Source organism: Oncorhynchus clarkii, chromosome 26 (assembly GCF_045791955.1).
Source record: "Oncorhynchus clarkii lewisi isolate Uvic-CL-2024 chromosome 26, UVic_Ocla_1.0, whole genome shotgun sequence".
NCBI lineage: Eukaryota > Metazoa > Chordata > Actinopteri > Salmoniformes > Salmonidae > Oncorhynchus > Oncorhynchus clarkii.
Genome location: NC_092172.1, coordinates 45,852,201 through 45,873,132, shown reverse-complemented (window position 1 = coordinate 45,873,132; position 20,932 = coordinate 45,852,201). Strand labels below are relative to the sequence as shown.

Genomic DNA, 20,932 nt, shown 5'->3' with positions numbered 1-20,932 from the left:
TACCACCCAGCACATCTAGAAGGGTATCTCATACTGAACCCCTCCGCTGAGATGACGTGGTTCCACTACAGCATGATTTAAAATGTACAAGTTGAACCGCTAGGGGCAAAATAGCTAGATTTACTAGTAAAACACCAAAATGTATAACTTTTGCAACGAACTGTCACAGTGCAGATCGGAATTTACGTGTTTCACTACAACTAAGCCTAAGACACCTGGTGTGAACAGCTGCATGTCCCATTCTTTAGCATTTAGAACAAGGGGGATGGGACGTATTCTCTAACATTGAAAGGAAGCAAATCCTCTCTGTACTTTTCCAGGTACAACCTTCTCAAACCTCAGCACCACTGAGAGGCTTTCAGTCCTTTGACCCTTCTTTCCTACTGATCCACCTTTTGGCCTCAATCACTCTGCCTCCCGTCTCATCTTCTTTACTATGGTCTGTGGATAATGGGACACCGGGGAGGACTCCCCTCCACCTGGCATAAACACCAGGGAGGACTCCCCTCCACCTGGCATAAACACCAGGGAGGACTCCCCTCCACCTGGCATAAACACCAGGGAGGACTCCCCTCCACCTGGCATAAACACCAGGGAGGACTCCCCTCCACCTGGCATTAACACCAGGGAGGACTCCCCTCCACCTGGCATAAACACCAGGGAGGACTCCCCTCCACCTGGCATAAACACCAGGGAGGACTCCCCTCCACCTGGCATAAACACCAGGGAGGACTCCCCTCCACCTGGCATTAACACCAGGGAGGACTCCCCTCCACCTGGCATAAACACCGGGGAGGACTCCCCTCCACCTGGCATAAACACCAGGGAGGACTCCCCTCCACCTGGCATAAACACCAGGGAGGACTCCCCTCCACCTGGCATAAACACCAGGGAGGACTCCCCTCCACCTGGCATAAACACCAGGGAGGACTCCCCTCCACCTGGCATAAGCACCGGGGAGGACTCCCCTCCACCTGGCATAAACACCAGGGAGGACTCCCCTCCACCTGGCATAAACACCAGGGAGGACTCCCCTCCACCTGGCATAAACACCAGGGAGGACTCCCCTCCACCTGGCATAAACACCAGGGAGGACTCCCCTCCACCTGGCATAAACACCAGGGAGGACTCCCCTCCACCTGGCATAAGCACCAGGGAGGACTCCCCTCCACCTGGCATAAACACCAGGGAGGACTCCCCTCCACCTGGCATAAACACCAGGGAGGACTCCCCTCCACCTGGCATAAACACCAGGGAGGACTCCCCTCCACCTGGCATAAACACCAGGGAGGACTCCCCTCCACCTGGCATAAATACCAGGGAGGACTCCCCTCCACCTGGCATAAACACCAGGGACGACTCCCCTCCACCTGGCATAAACACCAGGGAGGACTCCCCTCCACCTGGCATAAACACCAGGGAGGACTCCCCTCCACCTGGCATAAACACCGGGGAGGACTCCCCTCCACCTGGCATAAACACCGGGGAGGACTCCCCTCCACCTGGCATAAACACCAGGGAGGACTCCCCTCCACCTGGCATAAACACCAGGGAGGACTCCCCTCCACCTGGCATAAACACCAGGGAGGACTCCCCTCCACCTGGCATAAACACCAGGGAGGACTCCCCTCCACCTGGCATAAACACCAGGGAGGACTCCCCTCCACCTGGCATAAACACCAGGGAGGACTCCCCTCCACCTGGCATAAGCACCAGGGACGACTCCCCTCCACCTGGCATAAACACCAGGGAGGACTCCCCTCCACCTGGCATAAACACCAGGGAGGACTCCCCTCCACCTGGCATAAACACCAGGGAGGACTCCCCTCCACCTGGCATAAGCACCAGGGAGGACTCCCCTCCACCTGGCATAAACACCAGGGAGGACTCCCCTCCACCTGGCATAAACACCAGGGAGGACTCCCCTCCACCTGGCATAAACACCGGGGAGGACTCCCCTCCACCTGGCATAAACACCGGGGAGGACTCCCCTCCACCTGGCATAAACACCAGGGAGGACTCCCCTCCACCTGGCATAAGCACCAGGGAGGACTCCCCTCCACCTGGCATAAGCACCAGGGACGACTCCCCTCCACCTGGCATAAGCACCAGGGAGGACTCCCCTCCACCTGGCATAAACACCAGGGAGGACTCCCCTCCACCTGGCATAAACACCAGGGAGGACTCCCCTCCACCTGGCATAAACACCAGGGAGGACTCCCCTCCACCTGGCATAAGCACCAGGGAGGACTCCCCTCCACCTGGCATAAACACCAGGGAGGACTCCCCTCCACCTGGCATAAACACCAGGGAGGACTCCCCTCCACCTGGCATAAGCACCAGGGATGACTCCCCTCCACCTGGCATAAGCACCAGGGAGGACTCCCCTCCACCTGGCATAAACACCAGGGAGGACTCCCCTCCACCTGGCATAAACACCAGGGAGGACTCCCCTCCACCTGGCATAAGCACCAGGGAGGACTCCCCTCCACCTGGCATAAACACCAGGGAGGACTCCCCTCCACCTGGCATAAACACCAGGGAGGACTCCCCTCCACCTGGCATAAACACCAGGGAGGACTCCCCTCCACCTGGCATAAACACCAGGGAGGACTCCCCTCCACCTGGCATAAACACCAGGGAGGACTCCCCTCTACCTGGCATTAACACCAGGGACGACTCCCCTCCACCTGGCATAAACACCAGGGAGGACTCCCCTTCACCTGGCATAAACACCAGGGAGGACTCCCCTCCACCTGGCATAAACACCAGGGAGGACTCCCCTCCACCTGGCATAAACACCAGGGAGGACTCCCCTCCACCTGGCATAAACACCAGGGAGGACTCCCCTCCACCTGGCATAAACACCAGGGAGGACTCCCCTCCACCTGGCATAAACACCAGGGAGGACTCCCCTCCACCTGGCATAAGCACCAGGGAGGACTCCCCTCCACCTGGCATAAACACCAGGGAGGACTCCCCTCCACCTGGCATAAACACCAGGGAGGACTCCCCTCCACCTGGCATAAGCACCAGGGATGACTCCCCTCCACCTGGCATAAGCACCAGGGAGGACTCCCCTCCACCTGGCATAAACACCAGGGAGGACTCCCCTCCACCTGGCATAAACACCAGGGAGGACTCCCCTCCACCTGGCATAAGCACCAGGGAGGACTCCCCTCCACCTGGCATAAACACCAGGGAGGACTCCCCTCCACCTGGCATAAACACCAGGGAGGACTCCCCTCCACCTGGCATAAACACCAGGGAGGACTCCCCTCCACCTGGCATAAACACCAGGGAGGACTCCCCTCCACCTGGCATAAACACCAGGGAGGACTCCCCTCTACCTGGCATTAACACCAGGGACGACTCCCCTCCACCTGGCATAAACACCAGGGAGGACTCCCCTTCACCTGGCATAAACACCAGGGAGGACTCCCCTCCACCTGGCATAAACACCAGGGAGGACTCCCCTCCACCTGGCATAAACACCAGGGAGGACTCCCCTCCACCTGGCATAAACACCAGGGAGGACTCCCCTCCACCTGGCATAAACACCAGGGAGGACTCCCCTCCACCTGGCATAAACACCAGGGAGGACTCCCCTCCACCTGGCATAAACACCAGGGAGGACTCCCCTCCACCTGGCATAAGCACCAGGGAGGACTCCCCTCCACCTGGCATAAACACCAGGGAGGACTCCCCTCCACCTGGCATAAACACCAGGGAGGACTCCCCTCCACCTGGCATAAACACCAGGGAGGACTCCCCTCCACCTGGCATAAACACCAGGGAGGACTCCCCTCCACCTGGCATAAACACCAGGGAGGACTCCCCTCCACCTGGCATAAACACCAGGGACGACTCCCCTCCACCTGGCATAAACACCAGGGACGACTCCCCTCCACCTGGCATAAACACCAGGGAGGACTCCCCTCCACCTGGCATAAACACCGGGGAGGACTCCCCTCCACCTGGCATAAACACCGGGGAGGACTCCCCTCCACCTGGCATAAACACCAGGGAGGACTCCCCTCCACCTGGCATAAACACCAGGGAGGACTCCCCTCCACCTGGCATAAACACCAGGGAGGACTCCCCTCCACCTGGCATAAACACCAGGGAGGACTCCCCTCCACCTGGCATAAACACCAGGGAGGACTCCCCTCCACCTGGCATAAACACCAGGGAGGACTCCCCTCCACCTGGCATAAGCACCAGGGACGACTCCCCTCCACCTGGCATAAACACCAGGGAGGACTCCCCTCCACCTGGCATAAACACCAGGGAGGACTCCCCTCCACCTGGCATAAACACCAGGGAGGACTCCCCTCCACCTGGCATAAGCACCAGGGAGGACTCCCCTCCACCTGGCATAAACACCAGGGAGGACTCCCCTCCACCTGGCATAAACACCAGGGAGGACTCCCCTCCACCTGGCATAAACACCAGGGAGGACTCCCCTCCACCTGGCATAAACACCGGGGAGGACTCCCCTCCACCTGGCATAAACACCAGGGAGGACTCCCCTCCACCTGGCATAAACACCAGGGAGGACTCCCCTCCACCTGGCATAAACACCAGGGAGGACTCCCCTCCACCTGGCATAAACACCAGGGAGGACTCCCCTCCACCTGGCATAAACACCAGGGAGGACTCCCCTCCACCTGGCATAAACACCAGGGAGGACTCCCCTCCACCTGGCATAAACACCAGGGAGGACTCCCCTCCACCTGGCATAAGCACCAGGGAGGACTCCCCTCCACCTGGCATAAACACGAGGGACGATCCATTTTTCATTTTCCATTGGTTTTGTCTCGTCTTCCCACACACACCTGTTTTCAATCCCATTCATTACCTGTTGTGTATTTAACCCTCTGTTTCCCCTCATGTCTTTGTCAGAGATTGTTTTATTGTCAGTGTAGTGTTGTATGGTTGTATAGGTGCGCGACGGGTCCTCGTACCCATGTTCGTGTATGTATGTATATATGTATGTATGTATGTATGTATGTATGTATGTATGTATGTATGTATGTATGTATGTGCGTGTTTAGAGCATGTTAAAGTGGACTTATATTAAAAGACTCCATTTACACTCCGTTTGACTCTCCTGCGCCTGACTTCCCTGCCACCGATACACACAAGACTGACATTTCCAATGAACCTAGCTAGTTAGACTTCACCTACCTCTTTCACTACGGCAGTGGTTGGTCAGATAGGGTGTAAATGCGGCCCTGTGGTCTCATCAAACCACCATCACCACTTTCCACCAACACATCACTACTCTTGCTTCCTATCTCCTGCTTCCTACCTCCTGCTTCCTATTTCCTGCTTCCTACCTCCTGCTTCCTATTTCCTGCTTCCGACCCTCGTTATGCTTTCTTCACTTGACGCTCCACTGCTTTCAGTATTATGATCTCTCTTCTTCCTGTGTCTTTCAGTATCATGATCTCTCTTCTTCCTGTGTCTTTCAGTATCATGATCTCTCTTCTTCCTGTGTCTTTCAGTATAATGATCTCTCTTCTTCCTGTGTCTTTCAGTATAATGATCTCTCTTCTTCCTGTGTCTTTCAGTACCATGATCTCACTTCTTCCTGTGTCTTTCAGTATAATGATCTCTCTTCTTCCTGTGTCTTTCAGTATAATGATCTCTCTTCTTCCTGTGTCTTTCAGTATCATGATCTCTCTTCTTCCTGTGTCTTTCAGTATAATGATCTCTCTTCTTCCTGTGTCTTTCAGTATCATGATCTCTCTTCTTCCTGTGTCTTTCAGTACAATGATCTCTCTTCTTCCTGTGTCTTTCAGTATAATGATCTCTCTTCTTCCTGTGTCTTTCAGTATCATGATCTCTCTTCTTCCGGTGTCTTTCAGTATCATGATCTCTCTTCTTCCTGTGTCTTTCAGTATCATGATCTCTCATCTTCCTGTGTCTTTCCACTACTGACCATTCAGGTACTTGGCCCTCATCCTCCCCTCCATATCATCAGAACTGACAGCCATATTGTTGGCATTCCAGCACAGCTGTTCCTTCTCCAACCCTTTTCTCCATTTCGTCCACACTACTTGCCGCCATTTCCAACCCGAGCATGTTGTCAAGCCCTCTCCACAGCTCCTCCTCCTGGCGCTTTCAAGACAACTGGGACCTAAAAAAAAGGGAGGTAAAATCATGACGTCAGTGCCCTTCATGTCCTTCAAAACGATTTTTCCCAGTTGGAGCTCGTTTATTCCCGAGTTCCCAGTAATCTTGAACGCGGCTGAAGTCGGATATTTCCGAGTTCCCAGTTGATGTGAACGCGTCATTAGGTCTTGCGCTCAACGTCATCGAAAGCAGATGTTGAGTCACATGATATTGGTGGCGAGTGATCACGTGTCTTTTTTTACAGCCGGGTAATCTGGAGCTCAGCCCTGTCTAGAATTTATTTTCCTCCTAAAACGGTTGTATTTCATCAATATACGGATATATTTTGAGGCCACAATATGCCTATATTCTCGGAGCTGTATTTTAATGTGGATAATGGTTACTTGGAAGGGTTGGTCAGGGGTTTTAAGGCTGGAATTCTTTCACAGGGAGACTATCTAAATCTCGTCCAGTGTGAAACCCTGGAAGGTGAGTCGGAGCTAACGTTAGCGTGCTAGCTAACCAGCTGGTCATCTGGCTAACTATGTTGTCAAATGTACACAGTGGCTCTTCAAATGGTATTGTTAACGTTTAATAAACGTTACTGGATTTAAAAAAACATGTGGCGTTTCCACTCTAGCCAGCTATAACAGTAGGTTACTAACTATCTCATGATGGGTATTATCAATTTAGTTAACGTTAGCTATATAAGGTTACTCTGTCATGAATAGTAGCTTATTAATGATCAGTTTTGTATATGGATGTAGGTAATTCGAGTTAAATTGTCTGGGCGCTAGATTTCGAGATGAAATTGGGTCTCTCAAAACCGATATTATTCTTTGAATTAGTTAGCTAACGTTAATTTACCTAGCTACATTTAATTAGCTGGGAAGCTAGCGTACCAGTTAGCCCAATAGTGAACTAAAGGAGCCTGACGTTACTCTTAAGGACCGTTTTATAATTGTTTGAACGACACGCGACTGTCAGTTTCCTGTCGCACACATATAATACAAATAAAAAGGATCTGCGACTGTCAGTTTCCTGTCGCACAGACATACAATAATATATCTATCTGCGACTGTGGCAACGTCACAGCAACCAGACCAAATCCTACTGTAACAGGATGCAGGAGTGTTAAAAGTAGGTCATTCTACCTGAGAATTTTATTTCGTCACACTGACAGGAAGTGGTTTTCTGTCAGTTCACCATTAACCTCACCTTGTAAATAATGTTGTTGTGGCATTATTTTTCTGTCATAATAAATAAAAAGCTGCGAAAGTTAAGACGATGTCGGCTATCTACACAAAGTAGATGTCATAACCGACAAACTATAGTTTTGGCAAGTATGTTATGACATCTACTTTGTGTATGACACAAGTAATTTTTCCAACAATTGTTTACAGACATATTATTTCATTTAATTCACTGTACCACAATTCCAGTGGGTCAGAAGTTGTTGACTGTGCCTTTAAACAGCTTGGAAAATTCCAGAAAATAATGTCATGGCTTTAGAAGCTTCTGATACTCAAATGATGTCAATTAGCCTAAGTTGGAGGTGTACCTGTGCGTGTATTTCATTACCTTCAAACTCAGTGCCTCTTTGCTTGATATCATGAGAAAATCAAAAGAAATCATGGGGAAATCAAAATAAAAAAATGCTAGAACTCCACAAGTCTGGTTCATCCTTGGGAGCAATTTCCAAACACCTGAAGGTACCACGTTCATCTGTACAAACAATAGTACGCAAGTATAAACACCATGGAACCACGCAGCTGTCATATCGCTCAGGAAGGAGACGCGTTCTGTCTCCTCGAGATGAACATACTTTGGTGTGAAAAGTGCAAATCAATCCCAGAACAACAGCAAAGGACCTTGTGAAGATACTGAGGAAACGGGTACAAAAGTATCTATATCCACAGTAAAACGAGTCCTATATCGACATAACCTGAAATGTTGGCCATCATGACCATCGTTATGTTTGGAGGAAAAAGGGGGAGGCTTGCAAGCTGAAGAACACCATCCCAACCGTGAAGCACGGGGTGGCAGCATCATGCTGTGGGGGTGATTTGCTGCAGGAGGGACTGGTGCACTTCACACAATAGATGGCATCATGAGGTAGGAAAACTGTGAATATATTGATGCAACATCAAGACATCAGTCAGGAAGTTAAAGCTTGGTCGCGAATGGGTCTTCCAAATGGACAATGACCCCAAGCAATCTTCCAAAGTTGTCTTTAAGCCATTTTGCCACAAAGTCAAGGTATTGAAGTGGCCATCACAAAGCCCTAATCTCAATCCTGTAGAAAATTTGTGGGCAGAACTGAAAAAGCATGTGGGACAAAACTCACCCAATTTATTGAGGGAAGATTGTGGAAGGCTACCCGACGCGTTTGACCGAAGTTACACTCAATTAGTATTTAAATTGTTTATGTAAACTTCTGACCCACTGGGAATGTGATGGAAGAAATAAAAGCTGAAATAAATCATTCTCTACTATTATTCTGACATTTCACTTTCTTACAATCAAGTGGTGATCCTAACTGACCAAAGACCGTGAATTTTTTTCTGGGATTAAATGTCAGGAATTGTAGAGAAAAATAAATGTATTTGGCTAAGGTGTATGTAAACTTCCAACTTTGTGTGAGATATATATATGGCCTACCCCGGCCAAACGGACAAGGCAGAGCCAATTGTGCGCCTCCCTATGGGACTCCCAATCACAGCCAGATGTGATACAGCCTGAATACTCTTGGTCATTATTTGAACTGGCTAGCTAGCAATGGACCAAAGCATTGTTTATAAAATTTTTAAAAAAAATGTTAAAAACTTAAGTAACAGTGGTTTCAGGAAAGAAGCTCTGAGATTTTCCCATTGCTCATAAGAAGAATCTAAAGATAAACTTAGCCTTCAGATGCTTTTGGGAAACCAGGCCCCGGTTATTACATTGCATTGACCGCTGTAGCTAGCTAGTATTAACAAGCTAGTAGCTAGCTAGTATTAACAAGCTAGTAGCTAGCTAGTATTAACAAGCTAGTAGCTAGCTAGTATTAACAAGCTAGTAGCTAGCTAGTAATAACAAGCTAGTAGCTAGCTAGTAATAACAAGCTAGTAGCTAGCTAGTAATAACAAGCTAGTAGCTAGCTAGTATTAACAAGCTAGTAGCTAGCTAGTAATAACAAGCTAGTAGCTAGCTAGTAATAACAAGCTAGTAGCTAGCTAGTAATAACAAGCTAGTAGCTAGCTAGTATTAACAAGCTAGTATTTCTTGAAGAACCGTTAGCAAGAACCATTAGCAGCTATTCATTACCAGGCTGCCTACATAAAAGGTTCAATAAATCACATTAGATTGATCAACAGCGGGATTTCTATGAGGAACTGAAACTATTGCTCAAAGTATTGCTCAATTCGCTTACACATCATGTAAAATGGAAGCATTCTAGACACACACAGCTAGCTAGCCTCTTCCCTTGTGCATGGGTCTCTAATGTACCGTTAGCATCATGCCCTCTCACAGCAGCATTTAAAATGAGCTTGTACTTGTCCTGTGCATGTCATTATTGTGTCTGTTGAAAGCCGCTGTTACCTAGTATCTGAAGACGTCTTGCCCCCCCCCCCCCCCCCCCCCCCCCCCCCCCATGCAGACCTGAAACTCCATCTGCAGAGCACGGACTATGGCAGCTTCCTGGCCAACGAGCCGTCCCCCCTCACCGTGTCCGTCATCGACGACAAGCTCAAAGAGAAGATGGTGGTGGAGTTCCGGCACATGAGAAACCAGTCCTACGAACCGCTGGCAAGCTTCATGGACTTCATCACGTAAGAGTCATTCACAGGCTCTCTCTGGTGTCTGCCAAGCCTCTAATCCCAAATGAAGGGGCAAAGTGGGTGCCCATATTGTCTAATTAAATTGAGCCTGTCTTTTCCGTGCATTTTTTGGGGGGGGGTTTAGGCTTAGAATATCACCTTGTCTTATTATTGCCTGGAACAAATCAGCTATTGGTTAAACTGTATATGTTCGTCTCCCATCTCTTTTCAGTTATGTGACATCTGAATGGTCCATGTTTCATACTCTTATATATGCGTGCCTATTGACTCATTCTAGCCTGAGAGAGAACCCTCGTACCGGCTCTTACCGGCCGCCTTTCATTCTAGCCTGAGAGAGAACCCTCGTACCGGCTCTTACCGGCCGCCTTTCATTCTAGCCTGAGAGAGAACCCTCGTACCGGCTCTTACCGGCTGCCTTTCATTCTAGCCTGAGAGAGAACCCTTGTACCGTCAGCCTTTCATTCTAGCCTGAGAGAGAACCCTCTTACCGACCGCCTTTCATTCTAGCCTGAGAGAGAACCCTCTTACCGACCGCCTTTCATTCTAGCCTGAGAGAGAACCCTCTTACCGACCGCCTTTCATTCTAGCCTGAGAGAGAACCCTCGTACCGTCTCTCACCATCTTGCAAAATGAAATGTAATATTTGCTATGCTCTTAACTACCCAGTCATCACTGAAACACGCGCTCTCCTCCCATCCTCACAGGTACAGCTACATGATAGACAATGTGATCCTGCTGATCACGGGCACCCTGCACCAGCGGGCCATCTCTGAGCTGGTACCTAAGTGCCACCCTCTGGGCAGCTTTGAGCAGATGGAGGCAGTCAACATCGCCCAGACCCCAGCAGAACTTTACAACGCCATCCTGGTCGACACCCCTCTGGGTAAGGCAGGACTGACTGCTGCCCTATCCCCTATATAGTGGTACTACTATAGACCAGAGCCCTATTCCCTATATAGTGGTACTACTATAGACCAGAGCCCTATTCCCTATATAGTGGTACTACTATAGACCAGAGCCCTATTCCCTATATAGTGGTACTACTATAGACCAGAGCCCTATTCCCTATATAGTGGTACTACTATAGACCAGAGCCCTATTCCCTATATAGTGCTTACTTATCTAAATAAGCGTATTGACTCGGGGTTGAATACTTACCTAATCTAACGTATATTTGTTTTATTTTTCATTAATTGTGTAAAGAATGTTAGCATTTTTCTTCCACTTTAAAATGTGAGTGTTTTTGTGGAGATCAATGACCAAAAATCACAATTGAATCAATTTCAATCTGACTTTGTAACTCAAAAAAATATGAAAAAATCCAAGAGGATGAATACTAAGGATACCCACTGTATATACAGTAGATGTACATCCAAGAGGATGAATACTAATGATACCCACTGTATACCCAAGGGGCTGACTAATGATACCCACTGTATGTACTGTAGATGTACATCCAAGAGGATGAATACTAATGATACCCACTGTATGTACTGTAGCTGTATATCCAAGAGGATAAATACTAATGATACCCCCTGTACTGCGTTACTTTTGAATGCACAGAAAGGGCTCTGGTCCAAAGTAATGCACAATGAAATGGGGTGCCATTTGGGACACATTCTGGCAGTGCTACACACACTATTGGGTTGATTTACTGATCCATTAGTACTGCTTATTAGTGTGGATCTCTTTTCTCAACTGTCTGTTCCCCATCCTGGGTGGTTTACTAATGGAACTGTTCCCTGTCCTGGGTGGTTTACTAATGGAACTGTTCCCCATTCTGGGTGGTTTACTAATGGAACTGTTCCCCCGTCCTGGGTGGTTTACTAATGGAACTGTTCCCCCCCGTCCTGGGTGGTTTACTAATGGAACTGTTCCCCCCCATCCTGGGTGGTTTACTAATGGAACTGTTCCCCCCCATCCTGGGTGGTTTACTAATGGAACTGTTCCCCCCCATCCTGGGTGGTTTACTAATGGAACTGTCCCCCCGTCCTGGGTGGTTTACTAATGGAACTGTCCCCCCCCCCCCCATCCTGGGTGGTTTACTAATGGAACTGTTCCCCCCCCCCCATCCTGGGTGGTTTACTAATGGAACTGTTCCCCCCCCCATCCTGGGTGGTTTACTTATGGAACTCATGGATTTGAGAATGCAAGGAAGAAGAGTCTTTGAACCAGAGACTGGAGGGATTTTATATCCTGTAGCGAACACTAGATGGCGCTAAAACTCAACTTTGCTCATAAATGTGTAATCTTCTAAATCCTGTTTTAAATGTCTGATCATTTCTTCAGCTGCTTTCTTCCAAGACTGCATATCTGAGCAGGATCTGGATGAGATGAACATCGAGATCATCCGTAATACTCTGTATAAGGTGAGCAAACGGATTTCATTCACCTGTAATACTCTGTATAAGGTGAGCAGGGCATTTCATTCACCCGTAATACTCTGTAATAAGGTGAGCAAAGGGATTTCATTCACAATGTTAAACAACATGATGCATCAGAAGATAGATGGTCATTGACTTTATTCCATGTATTCATTTCCAGGCTTATCTGGAGGCTTTCTACAAGTTCTGCTCCACTCTGGGAGGAACCACTGGTGACACCATGTGTCCTATTCTAGAGGTCCGTGAGCGTGTCCCTTTATTAGAAAGTTAACTTGATATACAAGTGTCTTCGGGAAAGTATTCAGACCCCTTGACTTTTTACACATTTTTGTTACGTTACAGCCTTATTCTAAAATGTATTAAAAAATAAACTCATCAATCGACATCACAATACCCCATAATGACATCACAATACCCCATAATGACATCACAATACCCCATAATGACATCACAATACCCCATAATGACATCACAATACCCCATAATGACAAAGCAAAAACAGTTTTTTAGACATTTTCACAAATGCATTAAAAATAAATAACTTCTTTACATAAGTATTCAGACCTTTTGCTATGAGACTCGAAATTGAGCTCAGGTGAATCCTGTTTCCATCGATCATCCTTGATGTTTGTACAACTTGGAGTCCACCTGCGGTAAATTCAATTGATTGGACATTATTTGAAAAGGCACACACCTGTCTATATGAGTTCCCACAGTGGACAGTGCACGTCAGAGCAAAAACCAAGACATGAGGTAGAAGGAATTGTCCATAGAGCTCAGAGACAGGATTGTGTCGTGGCACAGATCTGGGGAAGGGTACCAAAACATTTCTGCAGCATTGAAGGTCCCCATGAACACAGTAGTCTCCATCATTCTTAAATGAAAGAAGTTTGGAACCACCAAGACTCTTCCTAGAGCTGGCCACCCGGCCAAACTGAGTAATCGGGAGAGAAGGGCCTTGGTCAGGGAGGTGACCAAGAACCCGATAGTCACTGTGACAGAGCTCCAGACTTCCTCTTGAGATGGTTGTCCTTCTGGAAGGTTCTCCCATCTCTGCAGCACTCCAGAAATCAAGCCTTTATGGCTCACATAGCCATTTCTCAGTAAAAGGCACATGACAGCCCTCTTGGAGTTTGCCAAATGGCACCTGAAAACTCTCAGACCGTGAGAAACAAGATTCTTTGGTCTGATGAAACCAAGATTGAACTATTTGGCCTGAATACCAAGTGTCACGTCTGGAGGACACCTGGAACCATCTCTACGGTGAAGCATGGTGGTGGCAGCATCATGCTGTGGGGGTGTTTTTCAGCGGCAGGGACTGGGAGACTAGTCAGGATCGAAGGAAATATGATCGGAGAATAGTAGAGAGAGATCCTTGATGAAAACTTGCTCCAGAGCGCTCAGGACCTCGGACTGGGGCAAAGGTTCACCTTCCAACAGGACAATGACCCTAAGCACACAGCCAAGACAACGCAGGAGGCGCTTCAGGACGAGTCTCTGAATGTCCTTGAGTGACCCAGCCAGAGCCCGGACTTGAACTGGATGGAACATCTCTGGAGACACCTGAAAACAGCTGTGCAGCAACGCTCCCCATCCAACCTGACAGAGCTTGAGAGAATCTGCAGAGAAGAATGGGAGAAACTCTAGGCTCCCGAGTGACGCAGCAGTCTAAGGCACTGCATCTCAGTGCTTGAGGCGTTACTACAGACACCCTGGTTCGATACCAGGCTGTATCACAACTGGCCGTGATTGTGCGCCGCCCTATGGGACTCCCAATCGGCCCAGCGTCGTCCGGTTTTGGCCGGTGTAGGCCATCATTGTAAATAAGAACTTGTCCTTAACTGACTTGCCTAGTTAAGTTTAAAAAAATAAAAACTCCCCAAATAGAGATGTGCCAAGCTTGTATCATCATTCCCAAGAAGACTGGAGGCTGTAATCGCTGCAAAAGGTGCTTCAACAATGTACTGTGAGTTTATTTTTTATTTTTTTTTATATATATTTGCAAAATGTCAACCTTGTTTTTGCTTTATCATTAGGGGTATTGCGTGTGTGTGTGGTGACGAGAATAGAAAACAATTTAATCCACGTTAGAATAAGTCTGTAACGTAACAATGTGGAAAACGTCAAGGGGTCTGAATACTTTCTGAGTGTTCTGTTGTTCTCTTTAGTCATTTTATACTGGACCATTCAATTTAAAGGAAACATTTACCCACACCTTGAAGTGTGTTCTAGTATATTAATCTCTCACCTGTCAATCAGTCAGTTTCCTATTTCCTCTCCCTCTGTGTGTCCAGTTTGAGGCGGACAGGAGGGCCTTCATCATCACCATCAACTCATTTGGTACGGAACTGTCTAAGGAGGACCGTGCCAAGCTGTTCCCCCACTGTGGCAAGCTGTACCCTGAGGGGCTGGCTCAGCTTGCCCGCGCTGACGACTACGAACAGGTCAAAGCTGTGGCCGACTACTACCCTGTAAGTTACTGGGCCTTACTACTAGCCTAGCCTGCTAGCTACTACACTGTCAGTTACTGGTCCTTACTACTGCTACAAATAGCCTAGTCTGCAAGGCTACTACCCTGTCAGTTACTGGTCCTTACTACTGCTACTACTAGCCTAGCCTACTGGCTACTACCCTGTCAGTTACTGGTCCTTACTACTGCTACTACTAGCCTAGCCTACTGGCTACTACCCTGTCAGTTACTGGTCCTTACTACAAGTCAAATCATCTCACTGGCTAGCCTTGCCAACCTGGGAGTCTGTCTGCCTACTGGATAATAATGTCACTATTACACCACCCGGTATCTCACCACCCGGTGTTACAGGTGTTACACCACCCGGTATCTCACCACCCGGTATTACAGGTGTAACACCACCCGGTGTTACACCACCCGGTGTTACAGGTGTTACACCACCCGGTACAGGTGTTACACCACCCGGTGTTACAGATGTTACACCACCCGGTGTTACAGGTGTTACACCACCCGGTATTACAGGTGTTACACCACCCGGTGTTACAGGTGTCACACCACCCGGTGTCACACCACCCGGTGTTACAGGTGTTACACCACCCGGTGTTACAGGTGTTACACCACCCGGTGTTACACCACCCGGTGTTACACCACCCGGTGTTACAGGTGTTACACCACCCGGTATTACAGGTGTTACACCACCCGGTGTTACAGGTGTCACACCACCCGGTGTCACACCACCCGGTGTTACAGGTGTTACACCACCCGGTGTTACAGGTGTTACACCACCCGGTGTTACAGGTGTTACACCACCCGGTGTTACAGGTGTCACACCACCCGGTGTCACACCACCCGGTGTTACAGGTGTTACACCACCCGGTGTTACAGGTGTTACACCACCCGGTGTTACAGGTGTTACACCACCCGGTGTTACAGGTGTCACACCACCCGGTGTCACACCACCCGGTGTTACAGGTGTTACACCACCCGGTGTTACAGGTGTTACACCACCCGGTGTTACAGGTGTTACACCACCCGGTGTTACAGGTGTTACACCACCCGGTGTCACACCACCCGGTGTTACAGGTGTTACACCACCCGGTGTTACAGGTGTTACACCACCCGGTGTTACACCACCCGGTGTTACAGGTGTGACACCACCCGGTGTTACACCACCCGGTGTTACAGGTGTGACACCACCCGGTGTTACACCACCCGGTGTTACACCACCCGGTGTTACAGGTGTGACACCTGTGCTTGGCCTAAAGACTCACACTTTTGTTTTTTCCACTTCTGCGGCCAGGTTTGGTACTAAGTCTAACCAGACAGATCTGACCAGACAGATCTGTATGTGACTGTATTTAGAGAGGTAAACCTGCTATAAGGACATGAACCGGGCGTGATACTGACCACCTTCACCAAGTCTCTTTCTGTCCTGTGACCCTGAACATCAACCTGCTCCACCACCTTCACCAAGTCTCTTTCTGTCCTGTGACCCTGAACATCAACCTACTCCACCACCTTCACCAAGTCTCTTTCTGTCCTGTGACCCTGAACATCAACCTGCTCCACCACCTTCACCAAGTCTCTTTCTGTCCTGTGACCCTGAACATCAACCTGCTCCACCACCTTCACCAAGTCTCTTTCTGTCCTGTGACCCTGAACATCAACCTGCTCCACCACCTTCACCAAGTCTCTTTCTGTTCTGTGACCCTGAACATCAACCTACTCCACCACCTTCACCAAGTCTCTTTCTGTTCTGTGACCCTGAACATCAACCTGCTCCACCACCTTCAACAAGTCTCTTTCTGTTCTGTGACCTGAACATCAACCTGCTCCACCACCTTCAACAAGTCTCTTTCTATTCTGTGACCTGAACATCAACCTGCTCCACCACCTTCACAGAGTCTCTTTCTGTCCTGTGACCCTGAACATCAACCTGCTCCACCACCTTCACAGTCTCTTTCTGTTCTGTGACCCTGAACATCCACCACCTTCACCAACTCTCTTTCTATTCTGTGACCTGAACATCAACCTGCTCCACCACCTTCACAGAGTCTCTTTCTGTCCTGTGACCCTGAACATCAACCTGCTCCACCACCTTCACAGTCTCTTTCTGTCCTGTGACCCTGAACATCAACCTGCTCCACCACCTTCACAGTCTCTTTCTGTTCTGTGACCTGAACATCAACCTGCTCCACCACCTTCAACAAGTCTCTTTCTATTCTGTGACCTGAACATCAACCTGCTCCACCACCTTCACAGAGTCTCTTTCTGTCCTGTGACCCTGAACATCAACCTGCTCCACCACCTTCACAGAGTCTCTTTCTATTCTGTGACCTGAACATCAACCTGCTCCACCACCTTCACCAAGTCTCTTTCTGTTCTGTGACTGTATTCTGTGACTGTATCTTCTGACTGTATTTAGAGAGGTACACCTGCTATAAGGACATGGTATCACTTCCTAGAACCATTGATCTAAAGCAGAGGACCAATGAAATATGCTCTCAATCCCCCAGCAATACATCTACCCTCTTGCCTCATCCTATTGATAGTCAAAACATATGGTGATCCAGCTCAGACCGGCTAACTCCTTTCCTTTCCTCTCAGGAATACAAGCTCCTGTTTGAGGGAGCAGGCAGCAACCCAGGGGACAAGACACTGGAGGACAGGTTCTTTGAGCATGAGGTGAGCAGCGTGACTTACACACACACACACACACACACACTCACACTCACACCTCATCATAGTGTTTTAGGTACGAGCAAATGGTATAAATCAGGCTATTGAAGGTGTGTAGACTCGTTTTTATTCAGGGTTTGCTTTGTTCATACTGTCATTGGTTTTTTAGAATGGGCTGAACTTACAGTCCAGTGTTTCTCAAAGACCCCCCCCCCCCCCCCCGGTGTCCTCGTTAACCCACCACCCCGGTGTCCTCGTTAACCCACCACCCTGATGTCCTGCAGGTGAAGCTGAACAAGCTGGCGTTCCTGAACCAGTTCCACTTCAGCGTGTTCTATGCCTACGTCAAGCTGAAGGAGCAGGAGTGCAGGAACATCGTGTGGATCGCTGAGTGTATCGCTCAGAGGCACCGCGCCAAGATAGACAACTACATCCCCATCTTCTGATCTGAACACACACACCAGTACCTCCCTACATTCTGATCTGAACACACACACCAGTACCTCCCTACATTCTGATCTGAACACACACACACACACCAGTACCTCCCTACATTCTGATCTGACACACACACACACACACACCAGTACCTCCCTACATTCTGATCTGAACACACACACACACACCAGTACCTCCCTACATTTTGATCTGACACACACACACACACACACACACCAGTAGCTCCCTACATTCTGATCTGACACACACACACACACACACCAGTACCTCCCTACATTTTGATCTGAGACACACACACACACACACACACACCAGTAGCTCCCTACATTCTGATCTGACACACACACACACACACACCAGTACCTCCCTACATTCTGATCTGACACACACACACACACACACACACACACACCAGTACCTCCCTACATTCTGATCTGAACACACACACACACACACACACACCAGTCCCTCCCTACATTCTGATCTGAACACACACACACACACGTCATCTTTATCTTCTAAATCCCACGTATCCATCCACAGCTTCTCTCCGATCCACAGTTACTGTACAAACACATGTATCTTCTAATTTGAGATTGACAGCTCTTCTTTCAATAGCTGAGCGATGCCATGTCTAGTCCTTCTGCATTGGGAACTGGTAAATGTGCTCCAACTCCCATTGTTTTTGTCTCTTCATGGATAGATGCTAAATACCAGGCATCCTCTACCACTGGCGTTCAACTAGTAACTTAACAAGGTTTTAATTTATTTCTGAAAGATACTGCTACTTCTATAACACACACGGGTCAACGTGACTTCAGAGGAGCACACTGGTTCCTCCTCTGAGACATTCAGCCAGCCAGCCAGCCAACTCCACTAAGGAATGATGGGCTATTGGATGGCTGCTTGCTGTTTTTAACCAATCATCGGCACAGTCTATTTTGCCCTTAAAAAAATCACAGGAAGTGAACGTGCCATCAGCAGGTTCACTTTAGACAGAAACGCGTTCCATCTCTCATCCTTTTGACTTGTATAGCCGGAGTGGATCAGATATTTGAGTCCGGTGTGAGTCCGTCATCACCCTGTTGAAAGGTATCTTGTCCCTAGCTGGTTGCTTGTTCTGACAATGTACAATACTGTCTTGATTGGTTGAGTGTTTTTTTGTAGTCGCTATAGAAGTGAAGGAACTCTTTACATTCAGCAGTTTAAGTGTGTCTGTGTGTGTCTAATGGACCCCTATTCACTAAGTAGTGCACTTAGTTTGACCATGGACCCCTATTCACTAAGTAGTGCACTTAGTTTGACCATGGAACCCTATTCACTAAGTAGTGCACTTAGTTTGACCATGGAACCCTATTCACTAAGTAGTGCACTTAGTTTGACCATGGACCCCTATTCACTAAGTAGTGCACTTAGTTTGACCATGGAACCCTATTCACTAAGTAGTGCACTTAGTTTGACCATGGACCCCTATTCACTAAGTAGTGCACTTAGTTTGACCATGGACCCCTATTCACTAAGTAGTGCACTTAGTTTAACCATGGAACCCTATTCACTAAGTAGTGCACTTAGTTTAACCATGGAACCCTATTCACTAAGTAGTGCACTTAGTTTGACCATGGAACCCTATTCACTAAGTAGTACACTTGGTGGGCCCATATGGTTTTGGTCAAAAGTAGTGCACTTAGTTTGACCAGGGGCCCCTATTCACTAAGTAGTGCACTTGGTTTTGGTCAAAAGTAGTGCACTCTATAGGGTTCCATTTGGGACTCCCCCCCCCCCCCCCCCAGATACTGTCATGTACAATATCCATAGATGGATGAGCAGAGTTTACTGAAATAATGTTCACCCTCCCGAAACATGTTCTGTTATTCTCTGAAAATGATACGTGTGGATTATGGTCCCTGTCTTTATAAATAATACGCGTGTAGGAATGATGTCCTATTGTAAATGAGATGACTGGACCTGAACAGTCCAGATACTACTGCAAATGACACCCTGGGTTGAAATAGATGTTATGTGCTTATATATGGAGAAAGAAAAGATAAAAGAGAACAGAAAATGTCATGTTTAAACTATACAAGGATTTATATATATTTCAAAATGACTTTAATGATTTGTGTATTTTTTTTTTTTTGTGTATTTTTTGGGGCATGATGTAAAAATCCATGTCTCGCTGTCACGGTCCTGTTAAAATGAGTTCTGTGTCTTGTTTGTGAAATGAGTTGTAAATGTAATAAATACTATATGGAAAGAGAAGCCTGTTCAAAGCAACTAGTTATTCTCTACCGTGTACTAGAATAGACAACCTGGGCAGTAGGTCATCTTTAATCAACTAGGTATTCTCTACCGTGTACTAGAATAGACAACCTGGGCAGTAGGTCATCTTTAATCAACTAGTTATTCTCTACCGTGTACTAGAAAAGACAACCTGGGCAGTAGGTCATCTTTAATCAACTAGTTATTCTCTACCGTGTACTAGAATAGACAACCTGGGCAGTAGGTCATCTTTAATCAACTAGTTATTCTCTACCGTGTACTAGAATAGACAACCTGGGCAGTAGGTCATCTTTAATCAACTGGTTATTCTCTACCGTGTACTAGAATAGACAACCTGGGCAGTAGGTCATCTTTAATCAACTAGGTATTCTCTACCGTGTACTAGAAAAGACAACCTGGGCAGTGGGTCATCTTTAATCAACTGGTTATTCTCTACCGTGTACTAGAATAGACAACCTGGGCTTCAGTTCATCTTTAATCAACTGGTTAATTTGCATAACAGCCTACACACATGAGATACTGTATTTGTCGTAGTAGTGTCACAATACAGACCTTTGCTTAAATGAAAATACAGTGTAATGGTTGACTAAGGCTGTTCAGATGTTTATGTCCCCTTACTACAGTGGCGATGGGCGCTAGATGGATGCCGGTAGTGAGTTTATCTTATATGGAACGCTGTCCGTTGCTCTTCCTTTGGTTCCTAGCTCCTCTCCTCGCCA

General features: G+C 48.0%; 1 protein-coding gene across 3 annotated transcripts; it reads left to right on the top strand.

Moving 5' to 3' along the window:
* Window positions 1–6,339: 6,339 nt before the first annotated feature.
* On the top strand, window positions 6,340–20,192 carry LOC139384507 (ATPase H+ transporting V0 subunit d1). Of its 3 annotated transcripts, none has more exons than XR_011628867.1 (9): window positions 6,371–6,609; window positions 9,761–9,932; window positions 10,646–10,824; window positions 12,231–12,310; window positions 12,486–12,563; window positions 14,620–14,796; window positions 17,403–17,480; window positions 17,759–17,977; window positions 18,020–20,192. XR_011628867.1 is itself a non-coding variant. In XM_071129329.1 (9 exons), exons 1-8 carry the CDS (start codon window positions 6,480–6,482, stop codon window positions 17,918–17,920), a joined length of 1,056 nt encoding a protein of 351 aa, XP_070985430.1. In that variant the 5' UTR covers window positions 6,371–6,479; the 3' UTR covers window positions 17,921–17,935; window positions 17,970–20,192. The 3 variants fall into 3 exon arrangements, 2 of the variants coding, with proteins under 2 accessions (XP_070985429.1, XP_070985430.1); XM_071129329.1 differs by having other exon boundaries at window positions 17,759–17,935; window positions 17,970–20,192; XM_071129328.1 differs by having other exon boundaries at window positions 6,340–6,609; window positions 17,759–20,192.
* The last annotated feature ends 740 nt before the right edge of the window (window positions 20,193–20,932 follow it).

Excerpts from the sequence above, each read along its gene's own strand:
- LOC139384507 (XM_071129328.1), top strand. The coding sequence starts at position 6,480 with ATGCCTATATTCTCGGAGCTGTATTTTAATGTGGATAATGGTTACTTG. Across the intron at positions 12,564-14,619 it reads CCATGTGTCCTATTCTAGAG|TTTGAGGCGGACAGGAGGGC; the intron begins GTCCGTGAGCGT and ends CTGTGTGTCCAG. Across the intron at positions 14,797-17,402 it reads CTGTGGCCGACTACTACCCT|GAATACAAGCTCCTGTTTGA; the intron begins GTAAGTTACTGG and ends CTTTCCTCTCAG.